Source organism: Garra rufa, chromosome 14 (genome assembly GCF_049309525.1).
Source record: "Garra rufa chromosome 14, GarRuf1.0, whole genome shotgun sequence".
Taxonomy (NCBI): domain Eukaryota; kingdom Metazoa; phylum Chordata; class Actinopteri; order Cypriniformes; family Cyprinidae; genus Garra; species Garra rufa.
The window spans coordinates 6827420-6850357 of NC_133374.1; the positions used below are offsets into that span (position 1 = coordinate 6827420).

Consider the following 22938-nt stretch of genomic DNA (forward strand, 5'->3'; position numbering starts at 1 on the left):
AAAAAAAAACATTTAAAAATCTTGCTGTTCAAAAACTGTGTATTAAGTTTATAAAATGTGGCATCTAATTAATTTACTTGCCAAAGCCAATTTTAATTGCAGAATGTTAAATTTGGAGTGTGTTTGAGCTCCACAGGTAGGTCTGTCCGAATGATTTCCAAATTTTCTCCTTTTATACACTGAAATCATGAAGTCCAAAGCTAATAAAATGACTTCAGTTTCATAGAATGTTCTTATGAACTCCATCCAAAAAAATCAGCTGGTTTATGGTTTCGCTTCAATCGTCCTTTCAAGTTTTCCAATGATCCGATAGCAGAGGTGAGTCTAGATCACAGTGCTTGATTGTATCGTCATATCACGACTTACAGAATAACACAGATGCTTTGTAACATCTTTCAGACTGATGGAGAAGTTCAGCTTGGATCTGAAGATGTGGGGGAGGTGAAAGAAGAGTATGTCGGGCAGTTCTCACGTGATTTTGGTCGACTCATGTTAATCAAGTTCAGTTACACACAAGCACACTACGGCCTGGATCGCATTGGACACGCAGATAATGTAAAGAATGAAACCAGTAGGGGTGAAGCAGAAGAAAAGCGCAAGATCAAAGAGAGAATGAAAGTATGACAGATTCCTCCCCTTATGTTTGTCAGTAAAGAGACGTGATGGACTGTAAAGAGAAGAAGGTGGTGGAGGATATTTTGTGTTTGATGACTTTTAGTAAATGTTCTTTCTTTCTTTCTTGTGCTTTCTGCCTGTTTTTGACTCGCAGACATACAGTGGAATCCAGTAGCATTAGACACTAGTGTAAATGCTTTGTTTACTAAATTATAGTTTTTTTTTTTAAAGTTAATAGTTCATCCAAAAATGAAAATTTTTGTATTTAATTACTCACCCTTATGTTGTTCCAAACCTGTAAGACCTTCATTCATCTTTGGAATACAAATTAAGATATTTGTGATGAAAACCGAGAGCTTTCTAGATAGACAGCAATGCAACTACCATGTTCAAGGCCCAGAAAGATAGTGAGGACATCAGTAAAATAGTCCTGTGATATCAGTGGTTCAACCGTATTGTTATGAAGCTACGAAAAAAAGCTCTGCGCATTCACAAGAGTACCATCACATGCATGTGATGCTGCAGACACAAACATCTTAATTTGTGTTCCGAAGATTAATGAAGGTCTTACAGGTTTGGAACGACATGAGGTTGGGTAATTAATAACATAATTTTCATTTTTGGGTGAATTATCTCTTTAAAATACCCCAGTGGCTGCTTTATATGCAGAGATGACTGTAAAAAAATGGTGACATTTTCAAAATTTTGTTTTTGTTTCAAGCTGCCTGACCTAGCAAAATTGACCAATAGTGTGAGTTTGGGGTGGGGTCTATCTGTTTAGCTGACCAGTGGAACATGGATGAGTGTTTGGGAAACCTGCTTGATTTTTGCAGATTTGTTTGGTGATGTTCTGACATATAGTTCTATCTATCTATTGTTCTATCTTTCTGTTCATCTATCATTCTGTCGTTCTGTAATTCTATGTATCTATCGTTCTGTAGTTCAGTATATCTATCATCTATCTCTATTGTTCTGTAGTTCTATCATTCTATCGGTCTGTAGTTCTATCTGTTGTTCTATCGTTTTTTAGTTCTATTGTTCTGTAGTTCTATCTATCTCTATCGTTCTATTGTTCTGTCTATCTATCATCTATCTATCTATTGTTCTGTAGTTCTATCATTCTGTCGTTCTGTAGTTCTGTCTATCATCTATCAATCATTGTTTTACCATTCTGTAGTTCTTTCATTCTATCTGTAGTTCTGTCATTCTATCTATCGTTCTGTAGTTCTGTCATTCTATCATTCTGTAGTTCTATCTATAATTCTATCGTCTGTAGTTCTATCATTCTGTCGTTCTGTAGTTCTGTCTATCATCTATCAATCATTGTTTTACCATTCTGTAGTTCTTTCATTCTATCTATCATTCTGTAGTTCTTTCATTCTATCTATCGTTCTGTAGTTCTGTCATTCTATCATTCTGTAGTTCTATCTATAATTCTATCGTCTGTAGTTCTATCGTTCTGTAGTTCTGTCTATCATCTATCTATTGTTCTGTAGTTCTATCATTCTATCGTTCTGTAGTTCTGTCTATCATCTATCTATTGTTATCTTTCTGTAGTTCTATCGTTCTGTAGTTCTATCTGTCATTATATCATTCTGTAGTTTTATTGTTCTGTAGTTCTATCATTCTATCATTCTGTAGTTCTGTCTATCATCTATCTATTGTTTTATCGTTTTGTAGTTCTATCATCTCTATTGTTTTATCGTTTTGTAGTTCTCTCTATCATTCTATCAGTCTCTAGTTCTATCTATTGTTCTGTAGTTCTATCTGTCGTTCTATCGTTCTGTAGTTCTATTGTTTGGTAGTTTTATCTTTCTGTCATTCTGTAGTTCTATCATCTCTGTTCTGTAGTTCTATCATCTATCTATTCTGTAGTTCTATCATTGTATAGTTCTGTAGGTCTGTCTATCATTCTATCAGTCTCTAGTTCTATCATTCTATTGTTCTATCATTCTGTCATTCTGTAATTCTGTATATCGTTCTATCTATCATTCTATCTATTGTTCTATCATTCTGTAGTTCTATCTGTCATTCTATCATTCTGTAGTTCTATTGTTCTGTAGTTCTTTCTATCATTCTGTAGTTCTATCTATCTTTTGTTCTCTCATTCTGTTGTTCTATCTATCATCTGTCTATTGTTCTTTCTATAATTTTGTTGTTCTATCATTCTGTAGTTCTTTCATCCATCTTGTTCTGTCGTTCTGTCTATTTTGTTCTTTCATTCTGTAGTTCTTTTATCTATCATTCTGTAGTTTATCTTTCACTCTGTAGTTCTATCTTTTATTCTGTCGTTCTGTAGTTCTATCGTTCTATCATTCTGTAGTTCTATCATTTTGTAGTTCTATCTTGTAGTTCTATATTGTTCTTGACAAATTCTGTTATTAGGATGTCAATTTAAAGGAAAAGATGGTTGTAAATTTATTGCATGAATTTGAGTCTTTACCATTGCTTAGTATTTGTAATGTCCCTGATTTGTTTTATTGACAGCACTACTGGAGCTGACAAGATCCTTATGTTCATTTTCTCCTTCTCAAGTGCATCTTGAGCATCAATAGAAGCAAGAAAATCTGGCTGTCTGTCACTTGTTTACTTATATTTAATCTGTAAATTATAAATAGTGCATAAGCTTCTTGGCTTGCTTTAAATGTAAAAAATATGATGTTTATTTTCAGGTTTTCTACATGGTGTCAGACTTGTGGACCCTATTGCCAAAGCAATGACTGTTCATTGTTGTAACACCTCATCACCCAACTCTGCACCTGATAGATGGCCGTCTTACTCATGCATGCCCTTTTCCTGTAGGATTTGGTCCAGGTTCTCTAATGACCGTCACGTAAAGCTGAACTTTTGAAGGTCTGGTGTGGTTCGATGTGGTTTTCAATGTTTACCCAGTGCTCTGAGCTGTTTCTGTGTCACCACGGCTGTCCGTGCGCTACATCACAAACGCCAAAACCACATGATCTCACTCATCTTTACGACCCACTAACAACCCCACGACTTCAGCTGCAAACACACTGGAAACTATTAACGCTTTACCACAACGTAACGCTTTATATGTGAAAACAGATTAATAACAGACAATGTTTCTCCAGCAAGCAGGATAAAAGATTGAGGAGTTTTGGTTTCCTGATGCTAAAAGCAGCTTTCTTGAAGAGAGTGGACGCCCTCTGGGAACTGATGTCTGAAGTGTGTAGAATTAGATGTTCTTAATGAACATCCGTGCCACCGCAGTAAACATTTCCAAGTGATTAAAATGCTACTGGCCCATTTTACAGTGCTGATTTTAAATCATCTGAAGCAAATTTAGTCTCAGAGGGTAATGTGACCCCTTGGTTTTCAGGAAATTATAAAGTGTCGACTGTTGTCTCATTCAGGGTTGCCAGGCTTATGTTTTCTTCTTCACCATGGAATCATCTGGATAAGTTCCAAATCTTAATGCTGGAATCTATCTGTCTATCGTTCTGTATTCTTTCTATCTGTCGTTCTATCAGTCTGTAGTTCTGTGTGTCTATCGTTCTGTAGTTTTATCTATCAATCTATCGTTCTGTAGTTCTATAAATCTATCATTTTGTAGTTCTATCAATGTATCTATTGTGTAGTTCTGTCGACATATCGTTCTGTAGTTCTATCTATCGTTCTGTCATTCTGTAGTTCTTTTTGTCTATTGTTCTGTAGTTCTATCGATTGTTCTGTAGTTCTATTTACCTACCATTCAGTAGTTCTATCTATCGATGTATCTATGGTTCTGTAGTTCTATCTGTTGACTAGTCATGCTGTAGTTTTATTTATCTATTTGTCATTCTGTAGTTCTATGTATTTATTGTTCTGTAGTTCTATCTGCCAATCTATCGGTAATTCTGTAGTTGTATTTTTCTATTGTTTTGTAGTTCTATCTATCATTCTGTTCTATCTATCAGTGTGTATCATTCTGTAGTTCTATCTGCAGATCTATTATTCTGAAGTTCTATCATTGTCATTCTGTAGTTCTGTTTGTCTATTCTGTAGTTCTATCTGCAGATCTATTATTCTGAAGTTCTATCATTGTCATTCTGTAGTTCTATTTGTCTATTCTGTAGTTTTATCTACAGATCTATTATTCTGAAGTTCTATCATTGTCATTCTGTAGTTCTATTTGTCTATTCTGTAGTTCTATCTGCAGATCTATCATTCTGTAGTTCTATCTATCATTGTCCATTCTGTAGTTCTATCTATCGTTCTGTAGTTCATTCATTCAGTAGTTCTATTGATGAATCTATTGTTCTGTTTTATTGTTCTATTTATTGTTCTGTAGTTCTATCGATCTATCTGTCAATCTGTAGTTTTATTTATCTATTGTTCTGTAGTTCTATCTATTGATCTGTAGTTCTATTTATGTACCTATTGTTCTGTAGTTCTATCTGTTGATCTATCGTTCTGTATTCTAACTAGTTCTATGTATGTATTGTATATTATGTATTTTTGTTTTTATATTTAGTATTTATGTACCTATTGTTCTGTAGTTCTATCTGCTGATCTATCGGTCTGTATTCTAACTAGTTCTATCAATCTATCTGTCAATCTGTAGTTCTATGTATCTATCATTCTTTAGTTATCTATTGATCTGTAGTTCTATTTATGTACCTATTGTTCTGTAGTTCTATCTGTTGATCTATCGTTCTGTAGTTCTATCTGTTGATCTATCGTTCTGTAGTTCTATATCTACCATTCTGTCATTCTAACTATCTTCTACTTATTTATCTATCGGTTTATAGTTCTGTCTGTCTATGTAGTTCTATCTGTCGACCTGTTGTTCTGTAGTTCTATTTATCTATCCATTGTTCTGTAGTTCTATCTATCATTGTCCATTCTGTAGTTCTATCTATCGTTCTGTAGTTCATTCATTCAGTAGTTCTATTTATTGATGAATCTATTGTTCTGTTTTATTGTTCTATTTATTGTTCTGTAGTTCTATCGATCTATCTGTCAATCTGTAGTTTTATTTATCTCGTTCTGTAGTTCTATCTATTGATCTGTAGTTCTATTTATGTACCTATTGTTCTGTAGTTCTATCTGTTGATCTATCGTTCTGTATTCTAACTAGTTCTATCAATCTATCTGTCAATCTGTAGTTCTATGTATGTATTGTATATTATGTATTTTTATGTTTTTATATTTAGTATTTATGTACCTATTGTTCTGTAGTTCTATCTGCTGATCTATCGGTCTGTATTCTAACTAGTTCTATCAATCTATCTGTCAATCTGTAGTTCTATGTATGTATGTATTGTATATTATGTATTTTTATGTTTTTATATTTAGTATTTATGTACCTATTGTTCTGTAGTCCTATCTGCTGATCTATCGGTCTGTATTCTAGCTAGTTCTATCAATCTATCTGTCAATCTGTAGTTCTATGTATCTATCATTCTTTAGTTATCTATTGATCTGTAGTTCTATTTATGTACCTATTGTTCTGTTGATCTATCGTTCTGTAGTTCTATTTATCTATCTACCATTCTGTCATTCTAACTATCTTCTACTTATTTATCTATCGGTTTATAGTTCTGTCTGTCTATGTAGTTCTATCTGTCCACCTGTAGTTCTATTTATCTATCCATTGTTCTGTAGTTCTATCTGCCAATCTATTGTTCTGTAGTTACATCTATCATCAATGTATCGTCATTCTGTAGTTCTATTTATCTATCGTTCTGTAGTTCTATCTTTTGATCTGTAGTTCTATTTATGTAAATAGCTATAGTTCTGTACTATCGATTTAACATTCTATTATTCTGTAGTTCTATCTATCGATCTGTTGATCTGTCCTTCTGTAGATCTGTCATTCTGTATATTCTATTGTTCTATTTATTATGCTTCATCTATCTGTCGATCATTCTATCTATTGTTCTTTCTGCCATTCAATTTTGTTCTATATATCATTCTATCATTCTGTGTATATATTATTCTGCCTTGCTAGCTTGAGCTGTTTGTTTGTCCATTCCATCAATCTTTTTGCTTTTCCTCCCACTTGCCTTCAGCTTCATCATATTAAAATATATAAAGCCGAATTAGATATAAACACTGCACACACTCATGCGATTGAAAGCCCTGATTAGATAGACAATAGAAAGAGACAGAAAGGCTTGAACGTTCAGATGTTCTTTTGGCAGTACCTGCATGTTTAATTCAACAATCCCAAACTATAACGCATATAAACACACATCTCTCTCTCCCCCTCTGGCATTGTTCAGTGATTAAGACTGCGATTTCTGAGAGCAAGGATTTAAACAACGGATGCACATTTGCTGGTTGGTGTGTTTTGAAAATGTAAATGTTATGTTGTGCTAAACTGCCGAACATATGTGTGCTGTACATTCAATGCTGTGAAGTAGGTTGTTCTAAAATGTGCATGCCCATGATCTCAGCAATAATATTTCAAATAACATGCATTATTCTGCTCGATAAAACACATCGGAAGATAAATATCAGTGACAAATGCTCCTCTGAGGGGCTTTTAAGATTGTGAATGTGTTTTCTGTCACATTTCCCTGAGTTATAGAGCACTACCAATGAGATACGGAGGCACTTAAAATGACCTACACACACACTTCTTTTCAATGCTTTTCTAGAGAAACATTGGCAGCCAAAGGGCTGTCTCGTCAATGTCTAACTTTCAGCATTTTTTCAGGGTGAGGTATTTGAAGTCAAAGATGACAGCATGACAGGTGACTGACAGTTTGATTCCTATTCTTTTGTTTTTGTTGGCTCACAAAAACGTTCAAAGTAGATAAGTGTGTAGGTCAGATTTCCACAGAGAATCAACGCACAGCGTTAACACTCATGATACCACCATTCCCATACTGAAGTTGTCTTTATAATTACACCAAGTGCATAGAAGTAACATGGTAAATTAATTCAGTCAAACTGCTCTGGTTGAACACAATCTCATGGGAACCCAAACATGCAATTAAACCTTTGAGTTATGAGCTCAGAAGGCGAGCAAAACTAACTATTTAATTCATATTTAATTTCTTCAAAGGCAATTAAGACTTACTAATCATAATTGGGAGTGAACATGCCATGATTTTTACATTCTCAAGCTGACATTGTAAAATATTTTTAGCATGTGACGTATGTCTGTAACAGTACAAAGGCGATATTGTCTGCAAAAAATGTGTGCTGCGGTATTCCCCGTACATGTGAAATGTGTGTTAATGTGATCTAAGTGTGTTTTTTATAGTGTGCAATGCTTGCTTTGAGTGTCTGTGTATGTGTGCTTTCTGAAAGCATTAGAAGTGTGTTTATCAAGTCAAGTATTCTCATCATGTGGGATTTATTACTCTCAGTGCGTGAGAGGCGTGTTAAAGTATTTTCACAGTTTGTAAATATTATTTGCATGAGATAATGTTGTACGTTTAGTCAAACACAGCTTAAACCCTGGACTTTGTCTGCTGTACTAATTAGGGGCCAAGCACTAAAGGTGAAACTCTATGTTGGCAACATTTTTGCGCAATGAAACAAAATCTCGATCTACTTCAATTCCACCATGCCTTTAGGGGAACTTAAAGGAGTAGTTCACTTTCAGAACAAAAATTTACAGATAATGCACTCACCCCCTTTTCTCTTCATATAATAGACTTCTATGGTGCCCCCGAGTTTGAACTTCCAAAATGCAGTTTCAGAGGGCTCCAAACGATCACAGCCGAGGGTCTTATCTAGCAAAACGATGGGTTACTTTCTAAAAAAAAATTACAATTCATATTCTTTTTAACCTCAAATGCCCATCTTGTCTAGCTCGGCAAGACAAGAGTTTGAGATTAAAAAGTATACAAGTTGTAAATGTTTTTAGAAAACAACCCATCATTTTGCTAGATAAGACAATTCTTCCTCGGCTGGGATCATTTAAAGCTGCATTTAAACTGCATTTTGGAAGTTTAAACTCGGGGGCACCATAGAAGTCCATTATATGGAGAGAGATTCAGAAATGTTTGCCTCAAAACACAATTTCTTGACAACTGAAGAAAGAAAGACATGAACATCTTGGATGACAAGGGGGTGAGTACATTATCTGTAAATTTTTGTTTTGAAAGTGAACTACTCCTTTAAGCAGTTTAGAAATAGCGCCACTGGTTAAAAAAAAATTATATACGCCTATTAGATTTCTATACTAATCCAAAGGTAGTCTATTTTCCTGTATAATAGTAACAAATATAGAATCTTTGTCATGATTTTAACTGTTAAAATAAAAAGTATGTGACTATGGGATATGTCCTGAGTAATTTATCATAATGTAATAATAAAACAACCAAACATCCACCCAAAGTAATCCAGAAAAGAAAATAGGGGAAAAACTTAATGGAAGAAGAATTTCCCTGCTACCTCTGGATCCTTTCAGACAGATTTAGTGCAGTTTGGGAAGTCGTAGATCCTACTCCTTTCACTGCAGAATTATACACACAGAATGAGGGATATTTGACCTTAAGAGATTTTCAGGTCACTGGTTTTGCGTCTTATGCGTCTGCGTTGATAAGTCCATCATAACTGAACTCAGCCACCCCACAGTTTTAACCCACGCTTCTCACACACACACGCTTATATCCACAGATTTCTTCCAAAACACTGCATAATGAGTGAGATACAAATGGACCGACTGACTGACTGACTGTTTGTTTGAGTGTTTGTGGGTCTCGAGCGGCTCGGTTAGTGATTGTGTTATTGTATTGCGATATGTGTGTGGATTTGTTCTGCCCTGGGGGTTCTGTGTCGTTTTGGCTCGGATCTGTTTCACCCATCTGGTTTTGGAGCACAAAACTGAGAGGATCAGACCCAGCCAGAAATATTCCACTCGCTCACACACACAATGAAGAAACGGCAAAGCAAAACAATTAAGAACTTATATTAATCAACAATTTCATTTACTTGAGAGTTAGTGTTTCTTTCTTCAGTATTAATAAAATTTACTCAATTTTGTCTTTTTCTGACCACGAAGCTAGTGGAACTTACAAGTACTTTTCTAAGCCATTCTGAGTGTTTGTAGTGCATTGTTGTTCTGTCTGTTTTCTAGTTGGTCTTAAGTCTCTTTTGGAAGAAACATCTAAAACACTACAGGTGTCATTAAGACACAAAAGGAAGTAGGTGCGTAAGGAGATCAGAGGAAAAATACAAAGTGACTCTTCTTTATGTATGTGTGTGTGTCTCCCTGTGGGAGGTGAGCTGGTACGACCTGCAACTCAGTGTGCTGTTGAGGAACAGGTGGAGATGGAAGACACCACAGAGACTGACATGGGGGTGTTTGGGCTCAACCATGTCGTACCTGTGAGAACAGCATGAATTGAGTCTCTTTCACTCTCTGCCGTCCAAACGCAGTCATGCAGTCGAACAGAAAGCTTTGGCATGCTCATATTCATGGTGAGGAGAACAGAAAGAGAACTAGAAAATGTGATTAGTGTTTGCTTATGCAAAACTCACTGTTATAATGTTGCAGTGTTCTGAATGGTTGGTAGGGTGTTCTTGGTCATTGCTAATTTTCTAGGGTGTTCAGATGGCTGATGTGGTGTTGTTAGAACATTGTGAGGAGGGTCGGAAATTAACAAGGGCTTGTGGCAAAAATGCCTGATAAATTCAAGACCAAATTAAACGACGTATGTTGGCAGATTGCTTTTATGCACTTTTTTTTTTCAAAGGAAACTGACAACACACTGACAAATAAAACAGAGCAAGTTACTTCTGGCATGAAACAAGGTCTCAGCTTTAAAAGGTTGTCCATTTTTTTTAAGATATTCAAACTATTAATACCATTTTGTGGCTCTTTAATGTGTTGCAACAGATCATTGCATTTCCTTATTAGATCAGTCGACACATGAAAAGACATTTACGTAAAGCACGAAATAAACATGAATGAACATCAGAACTTATTTTATTTCAACCGTGGAAAGACTTCAATACACACAATTTTTCAAGTTTAAAAAGTAGGTCATGTTTTTTTTTTTTTTTAGGTGTTCTAATATTGTGTTAGGGTCCCATACAACAGGTTTAAATGCATCTAAGGTCAGGAAAAACCCCTCCCTTTCATAAGCCTACTCTTCTCTGATTGGTCAGATGACCAAGTCTGTTGTGATTGGCACAGAGAGGAGAACTTGAGCAAGTTAGCAAGTCTATGGTTGTTTTTTATGTCCGCAGGTTGAAGTGACCCCAATAACATCATATTTAGAGAAAAAGCATGCATTTTACACCCCTGAACGCAATTTTTAATGGGGAACCCGCCTCGAAACGTGATTTGGCAAGCTTTGAATAGCAAGTGTGGGTGGGTTTTGTTGTGAAAACCTGGCAACTCTTATGCACCTTTACATAAAACAATAATATAGTGCTCCAATCTGTTCTTAAAGTAATGACATAAGAACATTTTGTTTCACACTTATGTATGTGAATCATGCTCACAGCTAAAGTTTAGCTGCTAAACTGTAAACTTAACAAAAAAAAAAATTAATAAATAATGGTAGCTATGTTAGCCAAGTGCTAACATGACTGATGAAACGTCATCAGTTAGGAACCTAGGTGTGCTATTCGATAGCAATCTTTCATTCGAAAGGCACATTTCTAGCATTTGCACAACCCCATTTTTTCATCTCAGAAATATATCGAAATTACGATTTATGCTCTCAATGTCAAATTCAGAAACATTAATTCATGCATTCATGACTTCAAGGTTAGATCCAATGAACACCGATGTGTTTTATAGATCCAAAGACTGTTTCGTCCGGAATGCGGCTCAGACCACCTCCTGAGGACATTTATACCTGGTCTTCTCAGAGAAAGCACATGAAGTGACCAAGTGTAAACAAAGTTCCCCGTGGATGAAAGCCAAAATAAGTAAATGCTATTTTTATAGTAAAATCTTACTTTATTTTAAATTGTATTTGTGAAAAATAATGCATTAACCAGAATTTAAAAATGTGCATGTTTTTCGTTCATGCATTCAGCATGTGATGCTGCATATTTGTTTATTTTTTAGTTGTACATGGACAAATAAAAATGTTGTTATTGAAAACCTTTATTTTTTATTATAGAAATGTTTTTTATGGCTCTTTTGAAACAATTCACTCGTCCGAAAAATAAAAAAAATGGCTTTTTGGTGAAAAAACATTGACGCGTCACACACCGACTTTTGTGAACAGGACAGTTGGGCGTTGCGGTCAATCAGAGGTAAATAATGATATGAATACTGTTCAGTTTCTTGCACAGACCGATCGTTTTGTGTCTTAACACCTCAATGTATCGTCACGAGCCGCAGGGTTTAATTTGTTTGTTTGTTTTTACTCTCAAAAATTTGGTGCATATTGACAAGGCCTATATGACTGACAGACTGCAACGGTTTGAGTTAAAAATCTTTGTTTGTGTTCTACTGAAGAAACAAAGTCACCTACATCTTGGATGCCCTGGGGGTAAGCAGATAAACATCAACCCCCGGTTTCACAAACAAGGCTTAAGCCTATAGTCCTAGACTAAAATGTAAATCCGAACTGTTTCAACTAAAAGAAACTTGCACTGACTGATCTAAAAATATACCAGTGCCTTTGTTTTGTCTCAAGATGCACACCAGTAATATTTTTTTCTAAGCACGTTTATAAAAATTACTTAAATGTCCTAATTGAACTATGGGTTAATCCTGGCTTAATCTAAACCCTGTCTGTGAAACCGGGCCCAAATGTTCATTTTTTGTGATCTACCACTTTAAATCCACCGAAATTAATCTACTCTGAGGTCTGATTTGTTTGTCGGACAAAATGGCAGATTCTGCATTATAATTGGTCAGATCGACAGTCAATCAAACTGTGTGCAAAGGGTCAATTGCCCAATTATAAACAACACAGTGCAGATCTCATCTACAACGTTTTGAACTTTTATAAAGATATATTTTGTCTACTCTGAGGACAGTTCTCATCATGGTAGACCTGCGACTCGCAAATCAATGTGCCTCTTCATTTCTCTTCAATGTGGTAGGAAATTAAACTCAGTAAATTGTGGATGATAACTGTAACAACATGATTGACAGGGCAGTTTAAACGGTAGCCGAAAACACATAACTAAGCAAAATAGTATGTTCCAAAACTTGCCTACTATTCTACATATTCAAAAGTGTTTTGAATTGGAACGTTTCTATCATTCGTGTTCATAGTATAAATGGAACAGGAGAAGTTACATCTTAAATGTAAGAAATGGAAGTCATTTTCTGTGTTTTGCGATAAGAATAACATGTTTATAGAACCCCACGCACACACATTTGTTTACTCATTGCGTCTGGTCTAAAATGTCCGGCGGTCACTCTGTCAGCGTGTTGAGGGACGATTGGAGAGAATAACACACCCGTTTGGCTCGGGCTGATGAACTGCGTCTGGCATGTGGAGGTCAGGATTTCTGAAACACTTCATGATCACTCAGCACCAGCATTCACTCGTCTTTCTTTTCCTCGCTCAATCACTCACTCTGACACACGCACACACTCGGAAAGAAACTCGCGGTGCGTTAATGTCCCGTAGCTTTCTGCACTCTTTAAGCGTGTGTGTGGAGACGTATTCAAGTTGTAGGATCTGTTTTTGAGGGAGGAAACATCAGGTTGAGGAAAATGTTATGACAGAGCAGTGAGTGAAGCATCACAGATGTGACCACACACACATTCACAGCGCCGAGAAAAGCCTTTTATGAAGACACGCTCGTGTTTATGTGTGTCCGAGGCCAATCGTTTATTAATCTTACAGTAGACGCCGCGAAGACCTTGATGGTGTTGCTCTGAAGAGTTGAATGTTCATTTCAGTGTTTCCGTTCGTTTGATTCCCTTCTATTCTGTTTTTCATTTTTCTCTTGCTGACAGACTATCAGTTTTAACAATTAAAGGTCCATAACTTCTATAGACATTGGCACTGGACACATTATCCCAGTATTTTGATTCTTGGTTGATTACAAAAGGGTTTTCGTGAATTAATTTAGCTTTTACATTTGGACCACCCTAAACATAAATATTTAGTTTGTCTTCATTTTAAAGTTTCCAGTAACAATTAGGTCAAAATTGTTCACACTGAATGTAATAGCAACACAGTCATGGCCATTCAAAGCACATTTAAAGGATTAGTTCACCTCAAAATTAAAATTCTCATGTCGTTCTAAACCTGTAAGACCTTCGTTCATCTTTGGAACTCAAATTAAGATATTTTTTAAGAAATCCCAAAGTTTTCTGACCCTCCATAGACACCCTAGCACCATTTTGGAGAACACAACACATGCACAGGGTCAGAAAGCTTTCCGATTTCATAAAAAATATCTAATTCCCTGCTGAAAAAACAGCTAAAACTAGCCTAGGCTGGTTGGCTGGTCTTAGCTGGTTTAAGCTGGAATTAGTTGGTTTTAGCTGGTCTCCCAGCATGGGAAAGTGGCCAAGACCCCTCTAAAACCAGCCTGCTGACCAGCTGAAACCAGCCAACCAGCCTAGGCTGGTTTTAGCAGTTTTTTTCAGCGTGGAGTTCTAAAGATAAACAAAGGTCTTTTGGCTTTTGAGTAATTATTGACAGAATTTTCATTTTTGGGTGAACTAACCCCTTAAATGCGCTCTGAATGGCCATGATTGGGTGAACAAACCCTTTAAAATTTACTATAGTGTATGTATGGTTTTGGACCAATAAGGCATCATATTCATTTAACATACCAGATACTATCAGTCCATTACTGATTCCAAATTACATGACAAAAATTGTAGTTCATAATGTAATCCATTACATTGCACATTTTAGTTAATATAAATAAACTACTTTTAGATTACTTTTATCCTTAAATAGGATAATCTTGTAATATTTTACTTTAATATTGCTATATAAATTGCTAAAAATAGTTTCATGAAAAGCTAGTAATTAAATCATAAAAATGAAAATTATTTTAAAATAGTAACAATCAATATGGAATATTTTATAGTAAACATTCTACTTGGTCAATTGCAAATGTTTATAAATACAGTGTCTCGATTTTCCTGTGTATTTATAGTCATCTGACCCGTCTTTGTGTGAACATCCACAAAATTAGAAGACTTTCTGAATGCATATAAGTAGCAGGCTGTTTTAAAAATGAAAATGTAAAAAAAAAAAAAAACAGAAAGAATCAATAAATTCTGAAACATTTATACATAAATAAGCTTTCCATTGGTGTATGATTTGTTACAATAGGACAATATTTGGCTGAAATACAACTATTTTGAAATCTGGAATCTGAGGGTGCAAAAAAATCTAAATATTGAGAAAATCACCTTTAAAGTTGTCCAAATGAAGTTCTTGGCAATGCATATTACTAATCAAATATTAGGTTTTTGATATGTTTATGGTAAGAAATGTAAAAAAAAATATTTTCATGGAACATGATTTTTACTTAATATTCTAATGATTTTTGCAAATAAATAAATAAATAAGATCATTTTTACCCATACAATGTATTTTTGGCTATTAAGACTGGTTTTGTGGTCCAGGTCACATATGTAATAATATAATCAATAAAAAGTAACTGTAGTTTGATTACCAGTATTTAAATTTTTTAGTACTTAATTTTGTAATCTGATTACATAATCCAGATTACATACATTGTAATCGGTTACTACCAAGCACTAGTAGAGAAATATGCATATCTGGTAGACACTCTCTGGAGATCTCCAAATGGGTCAGTTCTTCTCTTTTTATAGAAAAAGCCAAGCCATGTTTTGCATAATTGCTCAAGTAGAATTACGCAAACCAAAGTTTGTATGTGTGTTGTCTCAAAGCTGCTAATAATTTCTGCATCATGCTTAATTTGCGAAGTAATTGTATTTCTCTCTAAACACTCGCAGACACACAAACACCATCATCTGAAACACACACTCTAACTCTCTTTAATTAAGATCGATTTCTCTGTCCGAGGCAGTAAATGAATGATCTTTTCTTTGGCGAGGAAGGCAGCGGCTAATTAAAATCATCTCGTAGAGATCAGAAGGCCTCAGATTCCTTTACTTACATCCCAATACGCACTCCTGGGGAAATTCTGCAGATTACTCCTGGACAGATTTTTGGCTTTTGTGATTGAATTATTAGACAGGCGAGGTTAAAACTAGTCTGCGTGATTTGCAATCTCATATTTAACAATAATGACTCGAAGCCAAAGAGGCTGTCCGCATTTAGTATTTGTATAATGCTGACCAATGTACTGATGCTTGTACTATTTCTATAATGCTGACTCAACCTGAGGTCACTTGACTGGATTCTTGCTCTCTGAGCCACAGATGAAAGTCTCCTGCCACCTAGTGGTCATATGAAAGAAAAAAGTAAAATAAGGCTGGTTATTTAGCTAGTGAAACTAGTTACTAATAGTAGCTAAATTTATTCTCATATGTGACCCTGGACCACAAAACCAGTCATAAGGGTCATTTTTTAAAATTGAAATCATTGATGTATGGTTTGTTAGGATAGGACAATATTTGGCCGAGATATAACTATTTGAAAATCTGGAATCTGAAAGTGCATAAAAATGTAAATATTAAGAAAATCGCCTGTAAAGTTGTCCAGATAAAGTTCTTAGCAATGCATATTACTAATCAAAAATTAAGTTTTGATATATTTACGGTAGGAAATTTACAAAATATCTTAATGGAACATGATTTTTAACTAATATCCTAATGATTTTTGGCATTAAAAAGAAAAATCAATAACTTTGACCCATACAATGTATTGTTGGCTATTGCTACAAATATACCTCTGCTACTTATGACTGGTTTTGTGGTCCAGGGTCACATATGAGTGACTGAATGTGCCAGTTTCAATCAGATTTACTGGCCAACTGTACACTTTGGACAACTTTAGGATATCTGAAGTCACAAGTCTATCTAGAAAAAAAGTTTTGTTGCCAGATTTACGATTAAGAAAAGAAAAATGGCATGTCAGTGGCATCAAATCTTTGAAAATGTTGTGTAAATGTGTAAACTAGATACTTGCAGATTTAGACAGACAGAAATTCTTTGTTTTCTGTACAGCCAGTCTCATACCAGCACTGTTGAGCAATCAATGTGAATGAATCTTTCCACGCTGGACTGTTATTGTTTTATGAGGCATTTTAGATAAATGGCATGCAAATCAAAACAAACTGTGGTTGGAGGCTTTGCTGCACATGTCAGTCAGACGAGCTCTTCTTGTCCAAGTTGGACAGAATAGGCTACAAAGTGGCTGAAAGTCAGACAAACCACAGTGAACTTTTTAGACAAAATGATTTGTTTATTGAAAATTGTGCTTCGAGGTTTGGAATGTGGCAGTACAGACTGATCATAAGAACACCATACATAATACAAAAGTTTATTGTATCAGTTTTACAGTACTCAAAAAAATACTACCACTCCTTTGTTTTACCTGTACATTATATGTAAAAAAAAGTGAAATGACTAAAAGAAGTTTAAAAGGTTAGTTCACCCAAAAAATGAAAATTAGCCCATGTTTTACTCACCCTCAAGGCATCTGAGGTGCATATGACTTTCTTCTTTCAGTTGAATCCAATTAGTTATTAAAAATTGTCCAGGTTTTCCCAAGCTTTATAATGGCAGTGGGTGGGCGTTTCTGTTCAACAGTCCAAAACAAGTCCAATAAAGTGCATCCATCCACAATAAAAAGTGCTCCACATGGCTCCAGGGTTTGAATGAAGGCCTCCTGTAGCGAATCTATCCATATTTAAAATGTAATAATCACTTTTCTCTAGCTTGCGATAACTGTTGTACGCGGAAGCCATTCCGGGATTTCAATATAAGCCAAGAGGAGATTGGTTTTCCTTAGCTTCCTTTGCTCCTGTAAACAAATGTTGGTTTTCACAAGATCATCTGCGCATGTGCTACGCATACGTCCTACATCTGCTAAACTTAAGTTTTTCAGTTGAAACTGGTAAACACTTTTTACAGTGTGCAAGCTAGAGAAAAGTGATTACTACGTTTTAAATATGGATATTTTTCATACAAAATCCCATCGATTCACTACAGGAGGCCTTTATTCACCTCCTGGAGCCATGTGGATCACCTTTTATTATGGATGGATGCACTTCATTGGACTTCTTTTGGACTGTTGAACAGAAACACCCACCCACTGCCATTATAAAGCTTGGAAGAGCTAGGACAATTTTTAATATAACTCTGATTGGATTCAACTGAAAGAAGAAAGTCATATACATCTAGGATGCTTTGAGGGTGTCTAAAACATTGGCTAATTTTCATTTTTGGGTGAACTAACTCTTTAAAAGCACACAAATTGTGTGCGGAATGTGTCAGGGCAACATGATTGTGCTAAAAACAATACTATTTAAGTGAGAACTCATCCGGGAAATCCAATGGAAGAGATGTAAAACTGAAATAACATCAGATTCCCGAGCACCGCAGGAACTCTGCAATAAAGTGGCGAAGTGCCCTAAATCTAATACAAGTGTTTAAGAAATGTGGTCTAAAAATGACAAACACATTTTTTTTTTTTTTTTTTAGGCAAAACCACTGGGATTGTCGTAATGACTGTGCAGCATTCCTAGATCACTGACTCAGAATGAAGGCAAGAGGTGTTTCCACTATTGTTTGTGTGTTTGTCTGGATTCTGTGCTGTTGAAGGATCCTTGACATCACGTCACGCCAATCAGACGTGCTTAAAACTGAAGCCCACAGCTTAAAATGATTACTGTAAACAACTTCAAATTTTGTCAGTGAGATTAGTAAAGTGTACCAAAAACATTGTGTGTGTTGTGCAGGGACAATTACTTGGTCCACAAATTTGGGTTAGTTTACCCAAAAATGAAAATTAGACCATGATTTACTCAGTGTATAAGTCTTTCTTCTTTCAGTCGAATCCAATCGGAGTTGTATTAAAATTTGTCCTGTCTCTTTCAAGCTTATTAATGAAAGTGGCGTTTTTGTTTTTGTTCAACAGTCCAGAAGTAGTCCAATAAAGTGCATCCATCCACATTAAAAAATGTTTTAAATATGGATATTTCTCTTGCAAAAATGTGTTGATTCACTACAGGAGGCACTTTTTTATTAGAGATGGATGCACTTTATTGGACTTGTTTTGGACGGTTGAACAAAAACACCCAGCCACTGCCATTATGAAGCTTGGAAGAGACAGGACAATTTTTAATATAACTCTGATTGGATTCAACTGAAAGAAGAAAGTCATATACATCTAGTATGCCTTGAGGGTAAGTAAAACATGGGCTAATTTTCATTTTTGGGTGAACTAACCCTTTAACACTACATCAGGAACATTAGTAGTACTTGCTCTTAAAGTAACAGTTCACCCAAAAATCAACATTCTGTCAATTTTTACCTCATGTCATTCCAAACCAGATTTTCTTTCTACAGCTACAATACACCTGGAGACATTTGCTGCTCTTTATCTGCACAATGCAATCATTCAATGAAAAGCACCTTGAAACTTTTTGGAATATAGTGCAGAAGTCGTATGGACGTTTAGGGAGGTTTTTAGTTTTTCGTTGTCATTTGCGTTCCATGAAAAGTCATATGGGTTTGAAATGACATGAAGGGACTAAATAATGACAGAATTGTACTTAAAGGACAAGTTCACTTCCAGAACAAAAATGTACAGATAATTTACTCACCCCCTTGTCATCCAAGAAGTTCATGTCTTTCTTCAGTCATAAAGAAAGTATGTTTTTTGAGGAAAACATTTCAGGATTTCTCTCCATATAGTGGACTTCAATGAGTTTGAATGCAGTTAAAATGCAGCTTTAAAGGGCTCTAAACAATCCCAGCTGAGGAAGAAGGGTCTTATCTAGCAAAACGATCGGTTATTTTGTTTTTAAAAATGGACAATTTGTATACATTTTGACCTCAAATGCTCGTCTTGTCTAGCTCTGCATGAATGTGTATTCCGGCTCAAGACAGTTAGAGTAGGTCGGAAAAACTCCCATCTCATTTTCTCCTCCAACTTCATAACCGCCCTACATCGCTGCAGAAGTACAGACTTAGTGTTTACACAGTGAGCGTGCAAAGATCAAACGCCCATTACAAAAAAAGTAAAACAGCGATTTTAAGGTTGGAGAAGAAAATGAGATGGGAGTTTTTCAACCTACCCTTGAACTTGAACCGGAATACAGAGTTCATGCAGAGCTAGACAAGACGAGCATTTGAGGTTAAAAAGTATATAAATTGTCATTTTTTAGAAGATAACCAATTGTTTCGCTAGGTAAGCCTGGGATCGTTTAGAGCCCTTTGAAGCTGCATTTTGGAAGTTCAAACCATAGTCCACTATATGGAGAGAAATCCTGAAATGTTTTCCTCAAAAAACGATTTCTTTATGACTGAAGAAAGAAAGACATGAACATCTTGGATGACAAGGGGGTAAATTATCTGTAAATGTTTGTTCTGGAAGTGAACTCCTTTAATATTTGGGTCAACTACACCTATATTCACGTCCACATATTACAGTACAATCCGATGGCAGGCCTGCTGATAACTTGTCGCATTAACAATATTAAACATATCCTTTCTCACAAAAGACAGAAAGTTTCCCAGAGGACACAGCGGCTGTGCAGAGTGTCGATTGTGGTCACGACAGAAGGCTGTGTCAAATGTCAAATCCTCTCCGTTATAGAGAACACGAATGAACATGTTTTCCATCCACTTCCCTCGTTTCGTATCAATCTTTCTATCATTGTCTTTCACTTCAGGGCCGTTCCACAGCTCAAACACCAGCCGCGCTGCAAACTTTGGAAATCCCGCCCCTTCCAAACCAAGCGCGCTTAGGACTGGCGCCATTGTTACGTCATGAGCGGATGCTAAAGCGAAAACCGCCTCTTCCTTGCCTTTACGCGTTCCTCTTGCGATCCTCTCCATCCGCGTTGCGGTACGGTTGAGGTACGGATGCGCGGCGAGCACAGCATATCGCCGGTAAAGCCCCGCCTCCCGCCGCTCCAGTTCGTCATCTTTCTGTTGCCGTCGAATCACAGCAAAGTGCTGTAGTGTAAGACACGCCCCCTCGTCCGGAGCGTTTGATGTAGTCTGTGTGCTAGAGCATGGGAAAGGAAGACTATGGCAAAAGTGACACAACAACGCATCCACCGGATTGGCCGCCCTCAGATTCTTTGTGGCCACGCCCAACGTCTTCGCCATTGTGACGTATGTGCGCTCCAGTTCTGTGTCCGCAGTCCTCTGACGATACTGCCTGCGCTGCTCCTGGTCCAGGTACCGGTTGCGTGCGGGACAGTCGCACGAGGAACCGCAGAACAGCGTACTCCACTGTTGTCTTACCGTCAGTCTTGACCAATCGAAACGTGGCATGAAGCCGAAGAGAAAGGCCAGTCCACTCTGAAGGGTGCGGCTTTTACCTGTAGTCTCCACCCACAAGTGGCGCGGCGACCAATCAGCAGTGAGCAGATTGTGACGCTTGATGTAGGCCTGGCGAAAATGGTCGCCGTTTTTTAAGTGCTGTACGACTCCTGTTAGAGAAATAAAGAGAGAGATATTTGTAAGAATTAGTACTGTCACTCATCAATAGGGGTGTAAATCGGAGCCTTCAAGACGATTCGATACGATACCGATTTCTTAAGCTAACGATTCGATTATTTTCGATACTTCAGAATTCCCTGTGATACGATGCGATTTGATCCGATTTGATTCAATGCTAGATATTTTTACATGATATCTATTAAGTTTCAAATAAATCAACAAAAATAGTAAATAATTTGCCTTTTATTGAGAATACAGAAACAGTATTCTATTCACATAATGTGTTACACTAAAGCAGTTGTGCTCAATGCACTGCAAATAGAACAGCAAATATAAGTTACTGCATCTACAAAGTGCAATCAGATAAATTGTAATAATAATAATAATAAAAAAAAAAAAGTCTAATGCTTATAGTGCAGGTCTACTATGGCCAATTAGCCTATTCACTGTTTTAAAAAGTTTCATTTATACAAAATTGGTTATATTTTGAAAATACAATTTGCATCTTATTAAGAGGTAATGGTCACACATCCTTTGCAGTAGATGAACTGCAAATAGAATACTACTCCACAAAATCAGTTCAAAATCATCGCTCTTGAAAGTCAGACAACAACGTGAGGTCTGTGAACATGAACAACATCATAGATGGACTGTGAAATGAAAGTAACACGTGTGAAGTAGAAGACAATAATGAGTTTAGCACCACCCGCAGCTTAGGAGTAGGTAGTACGCTTAGGTCGGAGCCATAGACAGTAAAAGAAAGGTCGGAACGGATTCTAAAAATAGACAAGTGAACAAACAGGCGGCAAAATAAACACATTAATCGATACTCTTGCGGACGAATCGATGCATTGAATCGGCGGCTGCATAATCGATGCATCGATACGAATCGATTAATATTTACACCCCTACTCATCAACATTTTGATTTTTAACATTTTTAAATATTTTTTGGTTTTCATTTTAGTTTTAGTAATTCTGTCATTTCTATAAATTTTAAATATCTAAATAGTTTTCATTGATTTTTACTTCAGATTTAAGACTAAACTAAAATCAGAAACGTTAACTAATAACTGCAATAAAGTTTAATTTAAATGCATTTTATTTTATTTCAGTAATTTATTACATATACGCTAACAGTTATAGTTTTTGAACAGTGAGATTTTTAATGTTTTATAAAGAAGTCTCTTTTGCATCAAGCCTTTTTGTTCTAAAATACAGCTAAAACATTTTTTAAATATTAGTACTATTTAAAATAACTGTTTTCTATTTGAATATATTTTAAATTGTAATTTACTCCTGTGAATTTAAAGCTGAATTTTTAGCATCATTACTCCAGTCACACGATTCTTCAGAAAACATTCTAATATTCTGATTTGCTGCTCAAAATAAATAGATTAAAAGTTTTCAGCTTTCTTTGATGAATAGAAAGTTCAGAAGAACAGCATTTATCTGAAATAGAAATATTTGTAACATTATAAATCTTTTTATCATCACTTTTGATCAATTTAAAGCATCCTTGCTAAATAAAAGTATTCATTTCTATCATTTCTCAAATTCAGCTTTGAAATCACAGTAATAGTTAGTTCGTAGTTCAAATTTCAAATTTTTGTTTAGTTTAGTCAATGTACTAAATTAACTGAAAATATCTAAAATAAAAATCAGTGAACTAACTGAATTAATAAAAAACAACAACAAAATTACTAAAACTAAAATGAAATGAAAACCAAAAATTATTCAATATTCATAATGTTCAAAAACTTTTGACTGATAGTGTGTATATATGCATGTATATACGCACACTTTTTCCAGCTTCCAATAAATATTTATATATTTATTAGATAATTTATTTTACATTTGGAT

General features: G+C 35.7%; 1 protein-coding gene across 1 annotated transcript in view; it reads right to left on the reverse strand.

Annotated features, from left to right (window-relative positions):
- Window positions 1-17488: 17488 nt before the first annotated feature.
- The window catches only part of pxylp1 (2-phosphoxylose phosphatase 1), a 21300-nt gene continuing 15850 nt past the window's right edge, over window positions 17489-22938 (reverse strand). Inside the window, exon 6 of the mRNA XM_073818312.1 lies at window positions 17489-21066. Within this exon, the coding sequence (XP_073674413.1) occupies window positions 20051-21066 (1016 nt within the window). The 3' untranslated portion in view covers window positions 17489-20050. The remainder of the gene's footprint in view (window positions 21067-22938) is intronic.